General features: G+C 35.5%; 2 protein-coding genes across 3 annotated transcripts; both read left to right on the forward strand.

Moving 5' to 3' along the window:
* Window positions 1-365: 365 nt before the first annotated feature.
* On the forward strand, window positions 366-3,615 carry LOC101249702 (elongation factor 1-gamma 2). 2 transcript variants are annotated; one of them, XM_004250593.5, is made up of 7 exons: window positions 366-633; window positions 1,362-1,511; window positions 1,594-1,654; window positions 1,742-1,794; window positions 1,895-1,996; window positions 2,085-2,574; window positions 3,064-3,615. In XM_004250593.5, exons 1-7 carry the CDS (start codon window positions 625-627, stop codon window positions 3,441-3,443), a joined length of 1,245 nt encoding a protein of 414 aa, XP_004250641.1. In that variant the 5' UTR covers window positions 366-624; the 3' UTR covers window positions 3,444-3,615. The 2 variants fall into 2 exon arrangements, with proteins under 2 accessions (XP_004250641.1, XP_004250642.1); XM_004250594.3 differs by lacking the exon at window positions 366-633 and having other exon boundaries at window positions 1,353-1,511.
* Window positions 3,616-5,933: 2,318 nt separating this feature from the next.
* On the forward strand, window positions 5,934-9,992 carry LOC138339321 (uncharacterized). Its single transcript, XM_069290913.1, has 6 exons — window positions 5,934-6,092; window positions 6,257-6,381; window positions 6,771-6,912; window positions 7,009-7,403; window positions 8,048-8,271; window positions 9,580-9,992. Exons 1-6 carry the CDS (start codon window positions 5,934-5,936, stop codon window positions 9,990-9,992), a joined length of 1,458 nt encoding a protein of 485 aa, XP_069147014.1.
* Window positions 9,993-22,174: the final 12,182 nt, after the last annotated feature.

Genomic DNA, 22,174 nt, shown 5'->3' on the forward strand with positions numbered 1-22,174 from the left:
GGAAAATTTAAGAAAGTATAATTTCGTAATTTTTAAATTATTATATATTATTAAAATTTGATGGAGGACTCGATGTGACCCCTTGTATCATTCCATAATTATTTTTGGATTCCATATTTTTGTTGTAAAGAAAGCTCAGAATATAAGATGAAAAAGACAAGAAGTATAAGATAGAGGAGATAATTTTCTTATTCAAGTATGTCATACAATGGTGAATGATATCTCTATTTATAGTGTTGAGATATCATAGTCAAAGGTCACCTTGAAATTTTACATAGTTATCATCAAGGTTCATATCACATTGATATCTTATCACATTGGAAACACTAATACATTAATCCAATTAATTGTTGGATAACTCTAATGGATCATCCACATGTACAAATTTACAACAATTTTTAATTTTTTATTTTTATAAAAAAGAAAACAAAATTAAAAAAATGCAACATGATATTCCAAAATTGTCCAATCTCAAGTGGGAGTAAAGTAAAATTACAAACAAAAGGGCCAACTAGGCATATCTACTGAAGAGTCTCTTTGTGCTTAGATCTCACCGCCGTTTACACACTTGGTGAACCTCTCTCCTTTCCTTTGGTGAAGGGTGAACAGGTTTCAACAGTTGCCATGGCTCTGGTAAGTTGCTTAGTCCTTTTTTGTTTTTAATGTAAAAGATAGATCTGAGATTTCAATAAATGACGAATTTATAACGAAAGATTTCATCTTTATTGTTGATTTCTGAATCTGTCAGTATATTTCGTTTTTTCTGGTTGTGGGTTTGTAACTCTACTTCATTTTGACAAGTTCAAATGGGTATGTGCGATAGTTTTATCAGTTGGTCGATTAATTATAATTTGCGATCTATTGAGTTTCTCTTCTCTGAATGTTGTCTACATGTATGAATCACTCAATTAGTGAGTAGAGCCAAGGCCTGGATTGATCTTTGGCTTCACATTGTTAGTGTGATGAACCCTTTGTTTGGAAGCTGGAAAAGGAATAGATATCTGCAATTTTTTCAATTTAGGTTACTATATGGAGATTATTGCAAGCTGATTTCCAAACGTGTCTGTTCCAATAGACATCAGTGGTGGGTGACCCCAAAAGTACTGGGAGTACTTTGGGCTCCCTCCGGGACCCAGAAATCCGATAAACTTTACTGTTCAATTTTGGTAACTAATACATCTAGAATCAATTGGTTTCTTCCAAACTTTTTTTGATTCATAAAAGCAATACTAAATTCATTGAGTGATATATAATGGGACATTGTGATTCAAGCGTAATGATAACAAATTTCTTGATGATGCCCAATTTTATATCTTGAATGATATAAAGCATTTAAATTGTCTTCATTATGTATGTTGCAGATTTTGCACTCAACAAATAACAACAAAAATGCCTCAAAGGCACTCATTGCGGCTGAGTACACAGGTGTAAAGGTTGAAGTTCCAAAGGATTTCCAGATGGGTGTGTCAAACAACACACCTGAGTTTCTTAAGATGAACCCGATTGGAAAGGTATGTTATTCTTCTTTATGTACATTCTTTAATGTACTTGACAAGATTTTGCTAATTTCAACTGTTTCTTTTTGTCCTATAGGTTCCTGTGCTTGAAACACCTGATGGACCTGTTTTTGAGAGCAATGCTATCGCACGCTATGGTGAGGCCATGTATCATTTTCTTTTATTTGACCTCTGATCATATAATGAGAGATAGTGCTGACATTGACGTTTGCTAATTCTCGTAGTTACTAAATTAAAGCCCAACAATCCTCTTTTTGGATCTTCATTGATTGAATATGTAAGTATTTCAAGTTTATTTGGTTTCATTCATTTCGGAGTTACATTTTTCAATTGTTAAATTCTTATTTTTATCTTTATGTCCCTTTTCTCTTTGATAGTCTCAAATTGAACAATGGAATGATTTTTCTGCCACTGAAGTTGATGCAAACATTGGACGATGGCTGTACCCACGCCTTGGCTTTCGTGTGTACATCCCTGCGGTATGTATCGTACTATGCATTATTAATTTTTTTTCTGAACCATTAGGAACACATAACTCAACTGAATTTCTTCTTGTTTTGCAAAAAGGCCGAGGAAGCTGCGGTAGCTGCATTGAAGAGAGCGCTTGGTGCTTTGAACACCCATCTTGCATCTAACACATACTTGGTTGGGCATTCAATCACATTGGCTGACATCATTATGGTCTGCAACTTGAGCATTGGTTTTAGGATGATAATGACCAAGAGCTTTACCAAGGAATTCCCACATGTAGAGAGATACTTCTGGACTGTGGTTAATCAGCCAAACTTCTGCAAGATATTGCGTGAAGTGAAGCAAGCTGAATCTATCCCAGCTGTGCAATCCAAGAAGCCTGCACAACCTGAAAAACCCAAGGCTAAGGAGGAGCTAAAGAAGGAGGTTAAGAAGGAAGAACCAAGTCCTGTAGAGGAGGAAGCAGCACCCAAACCTAAGGCAAAGAATCCTCTTGATCTCTTGCCTCCAAGTAAGATGATTCTGGATGACTGGAAGAGGCTTTACTCTAACACCAAGACCAACTTCCGTGAGGTTGCCGTTAAAGGTATTAGTTTTTTCTGTTATGTTACCCTTCGTTCTTATTATAAGTTGAGAGCTTTCTTAGGATACTTTGAGCGTCGGATGTAATTATTAGATCTTTTCTTGAAGTGCATGTTTTTAATATCTTTTTTTCAATTTTCTTTATCCTACAATCTGTTTGATGGAGAATCCAGTGATCCGCTCTTTCTTGCAGAGTTGAATCTGTCTATTGAGTGGATCTATATAGAATACTAGTCTGCACAGAAAATTTTATATTCCAACTATGTTTTGTTTTGCATATAAAGATATCGGAGAAAAGGTCTGTATATATGGCTTTTGAACTGCCTTTCTACTCAGAATTTTAATTCTAATGTTACCATTATAAAATATTTTTTTGGGGAAGGGTGTGTTTGTGTATGAACCCAGTTATATAGGCTGGAACTTTCTACTTAAGTTGAACACTTGAGCTGGTTCCTTGTGAGAATCTTACCCTGTAGCATTACTTGTTCTGCAGGTTTCTGGGACATGTATGACCCCGAAGGATATTCTCTCTGGTTTTGTGATTACAAGTACAATGATGAGAACACAGTTTCCTTTGTAACCTTGAACAAGGTTGGTGGTTTTCTGCAGAGGATGGATCTGGTTCGCAAGTACGCTTTTGGTAAGATGTTGATTGTTGGTTCTGAGGCCCCATTCAAGGTGCAGGGCTTGTGGCTTTTCCGTGGAAAGGAAATTCCCATGTTTGTTATGGAGGAGGTCTATGACATGGAACTCTATGAATGGAAGGAAGTAGACATCAATGATGAAGCTCAGAAGGAGCGGGTTAGCCAAATGATTGAAGACCACGAGCCTTTTGAGGGAGAGGCTCTGTTGGACGCGAAGTGCTTCAAGTAAAACAACATTGTATTAGATTCAACAATGTTACCTTTTGACTGAGGCTGTAGTTTACTCCGGTTGTCTTCCCAAATTTACTTAGATTCTTGTTTTAAACACTATATTGTCTTAGAGAAACTATGGTTGAATTATGTTATCTTTTCAAGTAAAGCAGTTTTGACAGTCAGGTGAATCACCCCTTTTAGCATATGCTAACTTCTATTTAGACTGATCAACTTTTGCTTGACTTTTGTTGAACTAGTATTTTCTTTTCCATTTGTTAAGCAGTCTGTACATCCAAAGGCTTTGGTGTAACGACCATTTTCGATCGTTTTGAGCACTAGAACTTTTATGCTAGAAAATATTTTTCGATAGATTTAAATGGGTGTTTTGGACTATTCATAATTATAACTATAAAATTAATGGGATAGTTTTACTAATTTATTTATTTAGTGGTTAAGAAAATAATATTAAAATAAATAATGGGTCATTTTTATCAAATTGTATAGTTAATTATATGATAATTAGGGTAGAAATTGATTTTTACAAAAAGAAGAAGATCAGAAAAGGGAGCCGCACACGATTGGAGGAGACCAATTTCGTAGACGACTTAAGGTGATAATTTCCTTCAATTATTGTTGACTTGGTTTGGAGAATTAGTAATGAAAGCTCAGGTGCTGAAAAATTTGTCCGTAAATTGATTTTGGTGAAGTATTAAAATAAACATGTGTTGGCTGCAATGAAAATTGTGACAACGATTTTAGTTGAAAAACATTTTATAGGAATTAAGTAGGCAACATAGATTTGGAGTATTTTTTTTGTTTGTTGTGGAGTACACGTGCAAGTGTACAAAGTGGTGTTGGCTGCCACTGGTTTTCCAACCAGTGGTTTCAAACTTTTAGTATCAATATTTTATTCTAATCTTATAAATTAGGTGTTGTTATATTGAGATAGATAATTAAATATTAGGTGTATCGAATTATTTTAAATTCATTAAAATTATTTTTAATTAGGGAAATTAAGACCTACCCTTAGGTTTGAACTTTAGGAAATTGATTATATAATTAGGTGAGTTTTTGGGTCTTGGCTAAACATAGAATAATTTGAGTGTTATGGGATTGTCAACTTACACCTTATGTGTGTGTATATATATATATATATATACATACATACATATAATTCTTGATAGATTGGAAGGATTCAAAGGCAATAAGGAAAGGAAAAACGTTGGAGAAGTAGTTGCTTGACTTCGGCTCTCCGGTGGAGGTAGGTTATGGTTTATTTCTATTGATAGATAAACTCTAAAGCGATTGATATGTATTGAGTGATATTGTAAAGTCTCCTATGTATTTGATTGTGTGGTTTGTGGTTGCCTAAAATTATGAGAGTGTTGAATTTCTAATCTTGAACTCTCTCTATTAAAATGACGTCTTGAATAAAGAAGGCTTGCTGAAATAAAATAATGAGATAATTGGATCGGAGTGTCACGTTCCGACATGGTATTATGAGATAGGAGTGTCACATTCCGACACGATATGATAGGATCTGAGTGTCACGTTCCGACACAATAACATTAAAGACAAATAATGTTGAAGTAACTTAATATACTTAATCTCAAGGAACCTATTTTCAAAATGAGTATGGTGTGGAGGCATGAGTCCTCATAGGTGTGCTTGTTGTGATTGATGATGTACCTATTATGGTGTTGTTGTTGTCAAAGGTTTATGTGTTTGTTGCTTGCCACCTGTTAAGTATTGTAGTTGATTTTATATTACTATTCATTATATATTGATTTCTATTTTGTGTTGACCGATGCTACCTACTCAGTACGTGTTCCTTGTACTGACCCCTACTTGTATTTTCTTCTCTGTTGTTTTGTGGAGTGCAGCAAGTGTACCATCGACTTCGACTCGCCCTCAACTCTATCCAATCTCCAGCATATCAGAGTTCAGGGTGAGCTATTAATTCTAGCTCGTGCTGGATTCTCTCATTCACGTCTTGATGTCTTTGAATTTCGGACATGGACCATCTTTTTGCTTATTTTGGTTTCTTAAACACTTTTAGACTTGGTAATTTGGAAATAGATGTCCTTGATGTGATGACTATCAGATTTTGGGACGATAAGTATTAAACTTTAGAAACTTATTTAAATTGGTTGCTTAGTATCTTTTGGAGCTTCCGCATTATTTATGTTATTTATAGTTGAACTATTCGTATATGTTGGGGTTTTGATGTGTTGGTTCGCCCACCTAAGGAGGTAAGTGTGGGTGCCACTCGCGAATCATTTTAGGTCGTGACAAACTTGGTATCAGAGCGTTAGGTTCGTTGATCTCATCACACAAGGACAAGTCTGGTAGAGTCTTGAGGAACGGTATGGGGACGCCTTTACATTTCTTCGAGAGGCTATAGGACTTTAGGAAAACACTATTCTTTCTTTCTTTCGTGCTATTACTTTGATCCAATTGGTATCTAGTACAAATTGATATCTGACATTCTCACTCTATTTCGCAGATGGTTAGAACTAGAGCAACAACTGTGCCAACACCAACACCGGCAAGACAGGGTGCGTCTGAGCCAATCATTAGGGCTGTAACTCGAGGAGGAGCAGTGGCAAGAGGCCGTAGTAGGGGTCGCAGGAGGACGCCCTCTAGAGGTAGAGGCAAACACCTGGTACAACTAGGAATAGAGCAGTGACTCCTCCACCGACTGATGAGGTAGTGAGAGAGGGTGAGGAAGGGGAAAATGAGCAGGTTCAGGATAAGGAAGTACTACCCCAGCCTACCCCAAAGATCATTAACCAGGTTCTTACTTATCTTAGCGGGTTATCTGATCAGAGCCAGACACCTCCAGTGTTTTCTGCACCAGCACCTCAGGTTCAGGGAGTAAAACATGCAGCTGCTATGGCTCCCCGCATGGATGCATCATTGGAAGTAGGCACGTTTCCTCGATTGACTACAGGGTCTATAATGACAGGTGATCCACATGAACTTTTCATTAAGTTCTTAAAGTTGAAACCTCCAGTCTTCAAGGGTGCTGAATCTGAAGATGCCTATGATTTTCTGGTTGATTGTCATGAGCTGCTACATAAGATGGACATAGTAGAGCGATTCGGTGTCGAGTTTGTGACTTACCAGGTTCAGGAGGATGCCAAAATGTGGTGGCGGTCGTATGTTGAGTGTCAACCAGCAAGGGCACCGCCTATGACTTGGGCATATCATTTTCTAGCTTATTTATGGAGAAGTATATACCGCGGACATTGAGGGATAGGAGGAGAGATGAATTCCTGAGCCTAGAGCAAGGAAGGATGTCTGTTGCTGCTTATGAGGCCAAATTTCGTGCACTATACAGGTATGCCACTCAGCTTTGCTTCAGTCCACAAGAGCGGATTCACCACTTTGTAAAAGGATTGAGGTCAAATTTGCAGATTCCAGCCTCACAGGTAGCTGCTCCAGCAAAATCCTTTCAAGAAGTGGTTGATTTTGTGATAGAGGTAGAGCGGGTGAAGCCAGACGAATTCACCACAACATCGACATTTAAGAAGTTTCGTAAAGGAGGTGAGTTTAGTGGTTCTTACTCCAGAGGGCAGAGTTCAGGAGGTTATCCAGCCCGTCTTATTCAGTCTTCATTGCAGGCTTCAGCTGGGGGTCCATCGCAGACCAGTCAGCCTTTTTATGAGTTTGGAGGTTATCTCCAGACTTCGTCATTTTCACAGAGACCTATACTTGACTCCAGGACTTGTTATGGATGTGGAGAGGCTGTACATATTCGGAAATATTGTCCAAAACAGAGTTACAGATCCCCAGTAGTTAGAGGTAGAGGAGGTCATGGTAGAGGCCGCAATTCTGGGGGACGTGGTGGCCAAGGTAATGGTGGTCAACAGTTCAGTCGGGGTGGCAGGCAACTTGGAACTACTGCAACGCAGCTTGGTAGGGGAAATGCACAGACAGGTGATAGGGCCCATTGTTATGCTTTCCCCGGGAGGTCTGAAGCAGAAACATCTGATGCTGTTATCACAGGTACTCTTTTGGTCTGTGATTGTATGTCTTCTGTATTGTTTGATCCTGGATCCACATTTTCATATGTATCTTCCTCATTTGCTACTGGTCTTAATTTATATTGTGATTTGCTTGACATGCCTATTCGTGTCTCTACTCCTATGGGTGATTCTGTGATAGTTGAGAAGGTGTATAGGTCATGCCTTGTGACTTTTGTGGGGAGCAAAACTTATGTAGATTTTATTATTCTAGAGATGGTTGATTTTGATGTAATTCTGGGTATGACTTGGCTTTCTCCAAATTTTGCAATCTTAGATTGTAATTCTAAAACTGTGACATTGGCCAAGCCTGGGACAGATCCGCTAGTGTGGGAGGGTGACTATATTTCCACTCTAGTTCATATTATCTCTTTTCTTCGTGCTAAGAGAATGGTGAGTAAGGGTTGTTTAGCTTTCTTGGCACATCTCAGGGATAATACTTCCAAAGTACCTTCGATTGAGTCTGTCTCGATAGTCCGTGAGTTTATGGATGTGTTTCATGCAGACCTTCCTGGTATGCCACCGGATAGGGATATTGATTTTTGTATTGATCTGGAGCCGAGTATCGCCCCATTTCCATTCCCCCTTATAGAATGGCTCCAGCTGAGTTAAGGGAGTTAAAGGCCAAACTTGAAGAGTTGTTAGGTAAAGGTTTAATTAGATCGAGTGCATCCCCTTGGGGTGCTCCTGTTTTATTTGTGAATAAGAAAGATGGAAGTTTTCAGATGTGCATAGACTACATGCAGTTAAATAAGGTAACTATTAAAAACAAGTATTCCATTCCTCGCATTGATGATTTGTTCGATCAATTACAAGGTGCTTGTGTCTTCTCTAAAATTGATTTGAGATCCGGTTATCATCAGTTGAAAATACGGGTAACAGATGTGCCAAAGACTGCTTTTCGAACCAGGTATGGGCATTATGAATTCTTAGTAATGTATTTTGGGCTTACTAATGCCCCAACTGCTTTCATGAGCCTGATGAACGAGATTTTTAAGCCATATCAGGACCCCTTTGTTATTGTATTTATCGATGATATACTGATATACTCAAAGAGCAGGAAAGAACATAAGGAGCATTTGAGAATTGTATTGGAGTTGTTAAGGGAGAAAAGGCTTTATGCCAAATTCTCCAAGTGTGAGTTTTGGCTCAATTCAGTGTCCTTCTTGGGGCACGTGGTTTATAAGGATGGAGTGATGGTGGATCCTTCTAAGATTAAAGCAGTGAAGAGTTGGGTAAGACCTACTAATGTTTCAGAGTTAAGGAGCTTTGTTGGTTTAGCTAGCTACTATCGTCGATTCGTTAAGGGATTCTCTTCTATTGCTTCCCAGCTAACCAATTTGATTAAGCAGAATGTTCCATTTGTATTGTCGAACGAATGTCAAGAAAGCTTCCTGAAACTCAAGACATTGTTGACTACTGCACCGATTCTTGCCTTGCCAGTATAAGGTAAGAATTTTATTGTTTATTGTGATGCATCTTATTCTGGTTTGGGTGCAGTGCTAATGCAGGAGAGAAATGTAATTGTTTATGCTTCAAGGCAATTGAAAGTGCATGAACGTAACTATCCGACCTATGATTTGGAGTTGGCTGTAGTTGTATTTGCATTGAAGCAGTGGAGGCATTACCTATATGGGGTCAAGTGTGAAGTTTACATAGATCATCATAGTCTACAATATGTCTTTACTCAGAAGGATTTAAATTTGAGGTAGAGAAGGTGAATGGAATTATTGAAAGATTATGATATTAATATTTTATATCACCCTGGAAAAGCTAATGCTGTGGCAGATGCCTTAAGTAGAAAAGTAGGGAGCATGGGTAGTTTAGCCCACTTACAGGTTTCTAGACGCCCATTGGCTAGAAAGGTTCAGACTCCGGCTAATGACTTTATGAGGCTGGAAGTACTAGAGAAAGGAGGATTTTTGGCCTCTGTGGAGGCAAGATCTTCCTTTCTTGACAAGATTAAGGGAAAGCAGTTTGCTGATGAGAAGCTGAGCCGAATTCGAGATATGGTATTGCGGGGAGAGGCTAAAGAGGCAATAATTGATGAGGAAGGCGTCTTGAGAATTAAGGGAAGGGTATGTGTGCCCCGTGTTGATGATTTAGCTCACACTATTCTTGCAGAGGCTCATAGTTCGAGGTATTCTATACATCCTAGTGCAACCAAGATGTATCGTGATCTAAGGCAACATTATTGGTGGAGTAGAATGAAGCATGACATTGTTGATTTTGTTTCCCAATGCCCGAATATTCAGCAGGTGAAGTATGAACATCAGAGGCCTGGAGGTACACCTCAGAGAATGCCTATTCCTGAATGGAAGTGGGAAAGAATTGCAATGGATTTCGTAGTTGGTCTTCCAAAGACATTTGGTAAGTTTGATTCTATTTGGGTAATTGTTGAGAGGTTAACTAAGTTTTCTCACTTCATTCCGGTTAAGATGACTTACAATGCAGAGAAGTTAGCCAAACTCTATGTCTCTGAGATTTTTCGATTGCATGGAGTTCCACTTTCCATCATATCAGATAGAGGTACGTAATTTACTTCTAAGTTCTGGAGGACATTAAATGCTGAATTAGGTACTAGATTGGATCTCAGTACTGCATTTCACCCTCAGACTGATGGGCTGTCTGAGCGAACAATTCAAGTGTTGGAGGAAATGCTTCGTGCGTGTGTGATAGATTTTAGTGGTCATTGGGATAAATTCTTACCCTTAGCATAGTTTTCGTACAACAATAACTATCACTCAAGTATTGATATGGCCCCATTTGAGGCACTGTATGGGAGGAAATGTAAGTCTCCCATTGGTTGGTTTGATGCATTTGAGATTAGACCTTGGGGTACTGATCTTCTACGGGAATCAAAGAGAAAGTGAAATTTATTCAAGAAAAGCGTTTAGTAGCTCAGAGTAGGCAGAAAGAATATGCAGATCGAAAGGTTAGGGACTTGGATTTTTATGGAGGGTTAATAAGTCTTGTTGAAGGTTTCACCCATTAAAGGTGTGATGCGGTTTGGTAAGCAAGGTAAGCCTAGTCCAAGGTATATTGGTCCATTTGATGTTCTGAAGCGCGTGGGATAGGTGGCCTATGAATTGGCATTGCCTCCAGGGTTGTCAGGAGTGCACCCTGTATTTCATGTGTCCATGCAAAAAAAAATACCATGGTGATGGAAAATACATTATTCGTTGGGATTCAGTTCTTCTTGATGAGAATCTGTCTTATGGGGAGGAGCCTGTTGCTATTCTAGATAAGAGGTCCGTAAATTGAGATCAAAAGAGATTGCTTCTATCAAGGTTCAGTGGAAGAATCGGCCAGTTGAAGAGTCCACTTGGGAAAGTGAGCTGATATGCATGAAAGATATCCACATCTTTTTACCGAATCAGGTACTCTTTCTCGCCCTTGCCCTTCTTTAGATCGTTCGAGGGGTAAATTGGGTAAATTGTTATCTATTTTAATGACCAATTTCGATCGTTTTGAGCACTAGAACTTTTATGTCAGAAGATACTTTTCGATAGATTTAAATGGGTGTTTTGGACTATTCGTAATTATAACTATGAAATTAATGGGATAGTTTTACTAATTTATTTAGTTAGTGGTTAAGAAAATAATATTAAAATAAATAATGGGTCACTTTTATCAAATTGTATAGTTGATTATATAATAATTAGGGTAGAAGTTGGTCTTTAGAAAAAGAAGAAGATAAGAAAAGGGAGCCGCACACGATTGGAGGAGACCAATTCCGTAGACGACTTAAGATGAGAATTTCCTTCAATTATTGATGACTTGGTTTTGAGAATTAGTAATGAAAGCTCAGGTGCTGAAAAATTTGTCCGTGGAATTGATTTTGGTGAAGTACTAAAATAAACATGTGTTGGCTGCCATGAAAATTGTGACAACAATTTTAGTTGAAAAACATTTTATAGGAATTAAGTAGGCAACATAGATTTGGAGTATTTTTTTTGTTTGTTGTGAAGTACACGTGCAAGTGTACAAAGTGGTGTTGGCTGCCACTGGTTTTCCAGCAAGTGGTTTCAAACTTTTAGTATCAATATTTTATTCTAATCTTATAAATTAGGTGTTGTTATATTGAGATAGATAATTAAATATTAGGTGTATCGAATTATTTTAAATTCATTAAATTATTTTTAATTAGGGAAATTAAGACCTATCCTTAGGTTTGAACTTTAGGAAATTGATTATATAATTAGGTGGGTTTTTGAGTCTTGGCTAAACATAGAAGAATCTGAGTGTTATGGGATTGTCAACTTACACCTTATGTGTGCGTGTGTGTATATATATATACATACATATATATACTTGATAGATTGGAAGAATTCAGAGGCAATAAGGAAAGGAAAAGCGTTGGAGAAGTAGTTCCTTGACTTCGGCTCTCCGGTGGAGGTAGGTTATGGTTTATTTCTATGATAGATAAAATCTAAATAGCGATTGATATGTAATGAGTGATATTGTAAAGTCTCCAATGTACTTGATTGTGTGGTTGTATGTTTTGATTGTGTGGTTTGTGGTTGGCCTAAAATTATGAGAGTGTTGAATTTCTAATCTTGAACTCTCTCTATTAAAATGACGTCTTGAATAAAGAAGCTTGCTGAAATAAAATAATGAGATAATTGGATCGGAGTGTCACGTTCCGACACGGTATTATGGCATAGGAGTGTCACGTTCCGACACGGTATTATGGGATCTGAGTGTCACGTTCCGACACACTAACATTAAAGGCAAATAATCTTGATGTAACTTAATATACCTAATCTCAAGGAACCTATTTTCCAAATGAGTATGGTGTGGAGGCATGAGTCCTCATAGGTGTGCTTGTTGTGATTGATGATGTACCTATTATGGTGTTGTTGTTGTCAATAGTTTATGTGTTTGTTGCTTGCCACCTGTTAAGTATTGTAGTTGATTTTATATTACTATTCATTATATATTGATTTCTATTTTGTGTTGACCGATGCTACCTACTCAGTACGTGTTCCTTGTACTGACCCCTACTTGTATTTTCTTCTCTGTTGTTTTGTGGAGTGCATCAAGTGTACCATCGACTTCGACTCGCCCTCAGCTCTAGCCAATCTCCAGCATAGCAGAGTTCAGGGTGAGCTATTAATTCTAGCTCGTGTTGGATTCTCTCATTTACGTCTTGATGCCTTTGAATTTCAGACATGGGCCATCTTTTTGCTTATTTTGATTTCTTAAACACTTTTAGACTTGGTAATTTAAAAAAAAGATGTCCTTGATGTGATGACTATCAAATTTTGGGATGATAAGTATTAAACTTTAGAAACTTATTTAAATTGGTTGCTTAGTATCTTTTTGAGCTTCCGCATTATTTATATTATTTATAGTTGAACTATTCGTATATGTTGGGGGTTTAGATGTGTTGGTTCGCCCACCTAAGGAGGTAAGTGTAGGTGCCACTCACGAATCATTTTAGGTCGTGACATTTGGTCTAGTGAAAAGTTTGCAATTAAACAACATGATGTGTGTGGGGTGTAGATTTTGAGTGCAAGTCCCAAGTTCTGATTCGCCCAAATTATTTTAAACTCGATTACCTTCAGATTTGCCTCCTACACGACAATACTGATATGAAAAGTCTGATATCTTTGAGATTTTAGTTGGTTATGTCCATACAGGAAAGGTTGAACCTGTTGTAGTCAGTGGTTATTGTTACGGAAAAGGTCATATTTGTCTTTAGACTCTTGAAAAAAGGTTATATTTTCTATTAGTCATATATTTTTGGGATATAATCTCTTTTGCCATCTAACTGTGAACCTACGTTTTGCCATTGGATTATCCATGTAATATGAATATATATTTTTGTTCCAAATAAAATTTGCTCTCTTTTTGATTTATTCGCCGTTGAGTTTAATGGGTTTGATTATTGGGTAGAAATATTAGATGGGATAATTGTATATAATAGCAAACTAATAACATAAAATAAATCGAGTAGCTACTGTTTGATTTAATTGTGCCCCATAGCAAACGTTTGCCAAAGTTTGGCAGTCGCCTCTCTCCCAAAACTCTCGCTCGCCACTCTCTCTCTGCTCGCCTCTCTCGTTTAATACAACAGAGTGTATAAATTGTGTTTCTGTTTTGTATAAAGTGAGAGAAAATTGTATATGCACATGCAAAAACATATATCTTCGTGCTATACGTTTAATTATACAATTTACAAACATTTTACTTCGATTCAATTGTATACAAATGCAAATTTTATACACATACTGTAGCAAAAAGGCCAGTGAATTATACAATTGCAGTGAAATACAATTTTCTCTCGCTGTATGCAACAGAAGTGTATAAATTGTGTTTTTGTTTTTATATAAAGCGAGAGAAAAGCATATAGCTTCTTCCTATACACTTATAATTATACAATATACAAACATTTTACTTCGATTCAATTGTATGCAAACCAAATTTTACACATATATTACAGTGAAATAGGCCAGTAAATTATAGAATTTCGCATTATACAATTGCAGTGAAATAGGCCAACGAATTATACAATTGCAGCAAAATAGGCTAATGAATTATACAATTTAGGCCAGCGAATCATACAAATGTATATGTATAGCGAGGTCAGTGAATTATACAATTTAGGCCAACGAATTATACAGTTGTATATGTATAGCGAATTATACAATTATATGTTTGCTATGGAACACAATCATGCAAACTTTGCTATAGCATACAAATATTAATTTTTTATTTGCTATAGGTAAAAGTTGCCCATATTAGATTGAGAGCGAAAATTGAGAAATTTTTCAAAATGTCAATATTTTAACATTTAATATGACTCTTTAGCCACACTTTCAATATTTATTAAAAATGTCAATATTTTAGTTTGTTATGTATCTAATTTACATTATTTTTTATTTTTTTAATTGAAAGAATACAATTATTTAATAAGAAATTTAGGGGAGAGAATATTTTTAAAAAGAAGTATATCACTTAAAACACTCATCAATTACAAATTCAATATTTTATAAAAGGAACATATCACTTAATCTCTCTCATATTTACATAAAAAGAAAATCTAAAAAAATCCAAAAAAAACAAAACCTTCGTCTTCTTCATCATTCTTGCATGAATTTTGGCGGCGGCAACAATGGAGAATCCAAAGGTTAAGCTAATGTGTAGCTATGGTGGAAAAAATCAACTTCGTCCTTAGGATCATCAACTATCCTATGTTGGCGGCGATACCAAAATCCTCTTTGTTGAAGTGAGTTCGATTAAATTTGCGTTTTTTCTATTTGACAAGAAGATTTAAAAAACGGGTATAATTTCGTTGATAAACAACTTTGGAGAAGGAATTTTAAAATGGGACTTCGATATAAATAGTGAAATACAATCGATCAACTATTCATTAAATGTTGAATCATTAATTTGTATTTGAGTTTTGACATGAACATTTTTAATTTTCTTGAGTAATTATTTTTAAAAAAATGATGAGACAGAGTTTTACCAGTTCACTAATGAATATTGATTTGTATTTAAGTGTGAAGAAATAAAACGTAGCAGACGAAGACAGAAGAGAGAGTCAAAGAAAGAAGGTTGCAAAAATTGTATTCCTACCAGAATTATATTCATATTAATTTTTGTTTGTCAATTGTTTTTCTTTTACTCAACATTCGTATGTTTATTAAAAATAATTTATTTCTTTTTTAATTTGTAGTCATCTCAATAGGTATGCCAAATATATTTGTATTTCTTAAGCATAAATATATCATACTTCTTTTCAAAGTTAATTTATATGTTTTTTAGAATATTGCATTCTTCCTCAACTGATTGTATTATTTTCACTTTGTATGCTATTATTTTTCTAGAATTGTGTATCATTTCTTAAATTATATTCATATGTACTGATTGAATTATATTGAGATACAATCAATAATATTTTTATAATACAAATAATATAAATATATATTTGATAGACATGTAACACAATTCTAATCATTGTGATACAATTTTTAGTTTTTACTATGAAAGTAAAATATCAATTTTAATTTGAATGATAAAGTGAACACGTAAAATACGAAAGTTGTTGGTATACAATTGTGATGAAAACATAGTAAAAAAGAAATACATACTTGTTATCATTGAAATTGATGTTAAAATAAAAAATGAGCACAATAAATACTAACTCCAATTGAAATACAAAAGTGACTTTGCTAGTATATCAAAATGATAAATGCAAAAAACAAAGAAATACAAACTCGTCGGTATACAAAGTGAGAATTAAATACAAATTGATCACATTAAAATGTTTACCTCAATATGATATACAATTTCAATTAGAATGATAAAATGAGCACATAAGATGCATACCTTAATCAAAAGGATTGTTATGAATATCTTTAGAAATATATTTTACAATTTTGAAAAAAAATAACGGGAGGGAAAGTGACGTGGGAGTTGAAAAATGGAGAGTATTTGGAAAAGGTAAATATGAGAGATTTTTTTAAAAAAAAAAAATATATGAGAGAGAGAGAGTTGAAAAATATGTAATTAAGGTGAGACAAAATAGAAAGTAAATTAGGATACAAAATACTTTCTAAAATAACGACATTTTGACATTTTTACTAATTTTTGTAAAGTATGGAAGTTTTTACTAATTATGTTAGATTTTTTGACTAGTCTTCTCATTTTTCCTAAAAATAAATACTAAGCACCACAAATACTAAGGGTGTTCATGGTTCGGTTTGAATCGGTTATTAGTTAAAATCAAAATCAAATCAATTTTTAAATTTCTAAAATAAAACCAAACCAAATCAGAGAAATAACTGTCGGTTTGGTTATCGTTGTTTGGTTAGTTTTTTTAATTCTTTTCGTTTCGAAAGTAATAAGTTTGTTGAGGACATACACATCTCCATTGACAAACACTTAGTACATGAATAATTCAAAATAAGCTATTACACATGTTATGCAGTAAAGGAACTAAGGCAGTAGCAGCTGTACACACTAATAGAATAGTCAGTTATAAATTTGTTATAAAAGTTGTTACAAGTTAGTTACTATTAACCATAATTGAGTTAACATAACTAGTATAGTTAGCACAATATAATACACTATATATAGATTAGTCATCACTTGTAAATGTATGAATGACTCTATGAGTTCAACATATTTTTACATTGTTTCCTCTCAATTTCTCCATTACTGATTCTTCATTACTAAAACAAATATGGTATCAGAGCTTAAGGTAAAACTCTAAGTATCTCTCTGTTTTCAGTGCAACATAAGGCTCGAAGAAGAGTAGTTGCATTGTCCTGGAAACAGTAAAGATTACAGTTCATTGAGATCTCTACAATGGTGAAAATTTTTATCAATTCAAGTGCAGCTGCTTCCTCAGGGACTGGTGGAGGTTACTCAGTCATAGATGCTTATCATCCTATGTATCTACAAGCTTGTGACACACCAGGTAGTTCTTTAGTTTCAATTCAACATACAGGATCTAAAAACTACTCTTTATGAAGTAGATCTACGAAAATTGGTATTCTAGGCAAAGGAAAGTTAGGATTCATTAATGGTCAATGTTCTAAGAATAAGTTCACTATTTCTACGCATGACTTGTGGGAGAAATGTAATGCTATTGTTCTATCATGGATCATGATCTCTATTAGCAGGGATTTATTAAGTGGTATAGTCTATGCTTGTAGTGCTCAACAAGTTTGAACTGATTTGAAGGAAAGGTTTGATAAAGTGGATGGATCTAGAATATTCTATCTGCACAAAGAGATTGCTACACTCAGTCAAGGATTACTATTTGTTTCCAGCTATTTTTCTAGACTCAAGGAGTTGTGGTTGGAATTTGATTCTCTTATGCCCTGTCCTGGATGTGACTGTGAGGTTTCTAAGACCTATGCAGTACATTTTGAATATGAACGATTGATGCAATTCCTCTTAGGACTGAATGAGTCTTACAATCAGTGTAGAATTCAGATCATGATGCTGGATCCAGCCCCAGGGGTTACAAGGCTTATTTCCTAGTTTTGGCTGAAGAGAGTCAGAGGATCCTTGGAAAATCTAATGTTGTATGTAATGATAATTCCATTTTGGTGAATGAAGCTATGGCATTCTTCAGTAACAATAAGAGTTCTATGCCTAGATCAAATTCCAATTCTAACTCTTGATCTGATCCTCCTTCAGGCACTAATTCTAGATCTTCTCAAAAGTTCCATACAAATAGTCATCTCTATTGTGACTACTGCAACTAGAAAGGTCATGTGAGATATACTTGTTACAAGCTTCATGGTTACCCTGATGATTGGAAGGGTAAGAGAAGATTCACTGGACTGACTCCTGAAGATAATCTTGCAAGAGCTGCTACTCGTAATAATCAACTTATGCAGTCTGCTCAGGGAACTAGCAACAATTCACATTGAAGCACTCATTTCAGGCCAATTGAGGGTGGTTTCTCCTCTAATGCTCATCTTCATGATTTTATGTCAAATAACTATGATCCACAGGTTTAGCAACAATATGTTTGGATCAGGTATGAATGATTCTTCTTCTAAAATTACTGAGGCTGATACATGGATTATTGACGCTGGAGCTTCTCAACATATGGTTCATAACATGAATATGATGAATCAATAGTCCTCATTAACTAATACCTCATGTAATAAGGTTCATTTTACCAATGGTTCACTTGTTAATGTAACTCATATTGGCTCGTCTAAGGTCTTTGTAGGAACACAAATATCTAATGTTCTGCATATTCCTGAATTTCAACATAATTTGCTGTCAGTTTCAAAACTGACTAAAGAGAAAAATTGTTATGTCATCTTCTATCATAACTATTGTGTCTTTCAGGACCTCTCAAGTGGGACTGTGAGGGGTACTGGCAGACTGGAGAATGATCTATATGTTATGAATGCTAATTGCTTGTTGGATAAGTATCCTGGAGTACACTTGAAGTCTCCTTCAGCTGTGGCTCACACTGCCTCTACTCAGTCTTTTAATGTAGCATGTCTCTTTGGCATAAGAGATTAGGTCTACTCTTAGAAAACTTAACTGTTTCAAGTATACTTCTTCTAGTTCTACCCCTATTTGTACTGTATGTCCTTTGGCAAAACAATCTAGATTGTCATTTCCTTTAAGTACTTCTACTACTATATCTTGTTTTGACATTCTACATGCTGATGTATGGGATCCTTATAGAGTTCCTACTTATTATAATAAGAAACAATTTCTTACTTTGGTTGATATTTTTTCTAGATACACTTGGTTAGTCTTGCTTAACTCTAAAGCTGAAGTTATAGTAGCTTTAACCAATTTCTTTGCTATGGTTAAGAACATCTTTTCAACCACTATTAAAATACTTAAAATTGACAATGGTTGTGAGTTTTCAACTCCCAAGTTACTTCTTTACTTCACACACTTTGTATTCTTTACCAAAGTTCTTCTACTTATACTCCTCAACAAATGGTGTTGAAAGAAAACATAGACACATTGTAGATATGGCTAGGTCATTTAGGTTTCAGGCTTGTCTCCCTCTCAGATTCTGGGGTGAATGTGTCACTACTACTGTCTACCTAATCAACAGGCTTCCTTTCTCTGTCCTTCAGGGCGAGACTCATTATGATTTGTTGTACCAAGTTTCCCCTATTTTGGATCATATAAGAGTATTTGGATGTCTTGTGTTTGCTACTGAAGTGAGAGGAGTTGACAAGTTTGCCTATGCAGTGTTACTTGGTTATTCCACTTTACAGAAGGGGTATAAGTTATATGACTTGACTACTAAGACTTCGTTTGTTAGCAGGGATGTTGTGTTTAAGGAAGAGGTTTTTCCCTTCAAACACATGAGTTCTTCTTGTCCCTCTCTATTCCTTGGACTACAGTTTGTGGATGAGCCTACATGCTTGCCTCCAATTGGGACAGGTGATATTATTACTCCTGCTACTGCTGATTCACTTGAGTGTCCTTCAGTTGATACTCAGTCTTCTTCGATTGTTTCTCTTGTTGGTGAGAAGGTTCTGGTTGAGCCTCCTGATTCATCAGATGCTGTGTCTGCTATTGCTCCTACCAGTAGTTTTTTAAGAAGATCTACTAAGACCATCAAATCTCCTATTTGGCTTCATGATTTTCACACTTCCTAGCTTGTTTCCAGCTGCTTATATCCACTTTCCAATCATGTATTCTATGCTAACCTTACTACTTCCTATTGTGCTGCTTTAGCTTCTCATGCGGCTATTACTGAGCCTAGTACTTTTCTAGAGGCTTCTTTACAACCACAGTGGGTTGAAGCTATGTAGACAGAAATTACCGCTTTAGAGGAAAATCACACTTGGAGTCTTACTGAGTCACCACATGGTAATCAACCCATTAGATGCAAATGGGTGTCTAAGGTCAAGTATTTAGCTTTAGGGGCTATTGAGAGGTACAAAGAAAAATTGGTTGCCAAGGGCTTCTATCAAATGGAGGGTCTGGACTACACTGAAACTTTCTCTCCTCTAGCTAAGATGGTTACTATCAGGTCTGTTTTGGCTATTGTTGCTGCCAGACATTGGCTAGTTTTTCAGATGGATGTCCACAATGCCTTCTTACAAGGTGATCTTCTTGAAGATGTTTACATGGTTGTGCCTCCTAGTTTTTGCAGATAAGGGGGGGGGGGTCTAACATTGTCTGCAAATTACACAAGTCCCTTTATGGACTTAAACAAGCACCGAGACAATGGAACTTGAAGTTGTCTGAAGCATTAGTTCAGATGGGATTCATTCAAAGTCACTATGACTACTCTGTATTCACTAAGAATGTTGGTTTAGAACTGGTGATTGTCCTTGTATATGTGGATAATCTACTTGTAACTGGAAGTTGTACTACTCTAATTCACAAGACCAGAAATGATCTGAAACTTAATTTCAAAGTGAAAGACTTGGGCGAGCTGAAGTTTTTTCTTGGTATTGAGTTTACCAGATCTAAGGAGGAGTATGTAATGAATCAACTCAAATATGCTCTTGAACTTATTTCTGAGATGGGATTAAGTGGTGCAAAGCCAGTATATACACCACCAGATGCTAATGTAAGATTAACAACTATTGAATATTGCACACATACACAAGGTTCAGAAGCTGTTATTACAGATAAACCTTTCGATAACATTGGAAGGTATCAAAGGCTAGTAGGGAGGTTGTTGTATCTGACTATGACCAGGGTAGACATTTCTTTTACAGTTCAGGTTCTAAGTCAATTTATGCATGCACCAAAGGAGTCTCACATGGAAGCAACACTTAGAGTAGTTAAGTACATTAAGGGATCTCCTGGCTTAGGTCTGTTCATGCCTGGAAAAATCTCAGAATTGCTTACTACTTATTGTGACTCTGACTGGGGCACCTTTTTACAAACAAGGAGGTCAGTGACAGGTTATCTTTTGAAGTTTGGAGATGCAATCATTTCCTGGATATCTAAAAAACAAGATACAATGGCTTGAAGCTTTGCTGAAACTGAATTCAGAAGTATGACATCAGCTGTAGCTGTAGGAGAGATCATTTGGCTTAATGGTTTGTTTAAGGAATTAGGGATAACAATCAAGCAACCAGTTAATCTATATTGCGACAGCAAGGCTGCAATTCAGATTGCATCTAATCCCATTTTCCATGAAAGAACCAAACACTTTGACATTAATTGTCATTTTGTTAGAGAAAAACTACTATAAAAAAATGATTAAGACTCATCATGTTTCAACAAAAGATCAACTGGCAAATCTTCTTACAAAAGAATTGTGGGAAGTTTCATATCAACACTTAGCGTCCAAGCTGGGAGTAAGAGATCTATTTCAACCACCAACTTGAGGAGGGGTGTTATGCAGTAAAGGAACTAAGGCAGTAGTAGTTGTACACTAATAGAATAGTTAGTTATAAATCTGTTTAGAAAAGTTGTTACAAGTTAGTTATTATCAACCATAGTTGAGTTAACATAACTAGTATAGTTAGCACAATATAATACACTATATATAGAGTAGTCATCACTTGTAAATGTATGAATGACTCTATGAGTTCAATATATTTTTACACTTTTCCTCTCAATTTCTATATTATTGATTCTTCAATACTAAAACTAACAACACGAGCAAAGTGATTTATCCAATTTACCAAGTTTCATAAACTAAAGAAAATCATTGTCAATAGGATAAAGTTGGTTCAATATTCTGGAGATCTCAATATCTTGTTAATAGTTTTTCAATAAAATTACACCTGAAAATATTGAGAAATTTCTTCTAAAAAAACAACCTATAGTTCATAATCAAAACTAATCAATTACCATCTTCTTTAGCTTAAATTTTCAAAATGTCAACATTTTAGCATTTAAAAGGATCCTTTAGCATCATTTTTGATATTTCAAAAAAAAAAGAAGGTAAATGTAACTTAATTTTATCATCAGTTACATTTTTTAAACAAAACTCAAACGTGCCTTTTTCACAATGTATCCCCTCCCCAATGTTTTGTAATCTGTTTTAAATCGTATTCATTCCAATATGTATACTATTTGTATTTATTATAGTTTTTATGTTAAATTTTGAATAATGAAACTTGTATTATTTTTATTAGTTTGTATTCATTCCCATAGTTATGCCAAATGAATCTTTAGTTATTTTAGAAACGTATTTGTATTCATGTAATTATTTCACTGGATATTTATTTTTTTCTTCAGAATCTTGTATCTTTTCTTTAAGTCATATTCATTCCCAATATGTATTCTATTTGTA

Source organism: Solanum lycopersicum, chromosome 11 (genome assembly GCF_036512215.1).
Source record: "Solanum lycopersicum chromosome 11, SLM_r2.1".
Lineage (NCBI taxonomy): Eukaryota > Viridiplantae > Streptophyta > Magnoliopsida > Solanales > Solanaceae > Solanum > Solanum lycopersicum.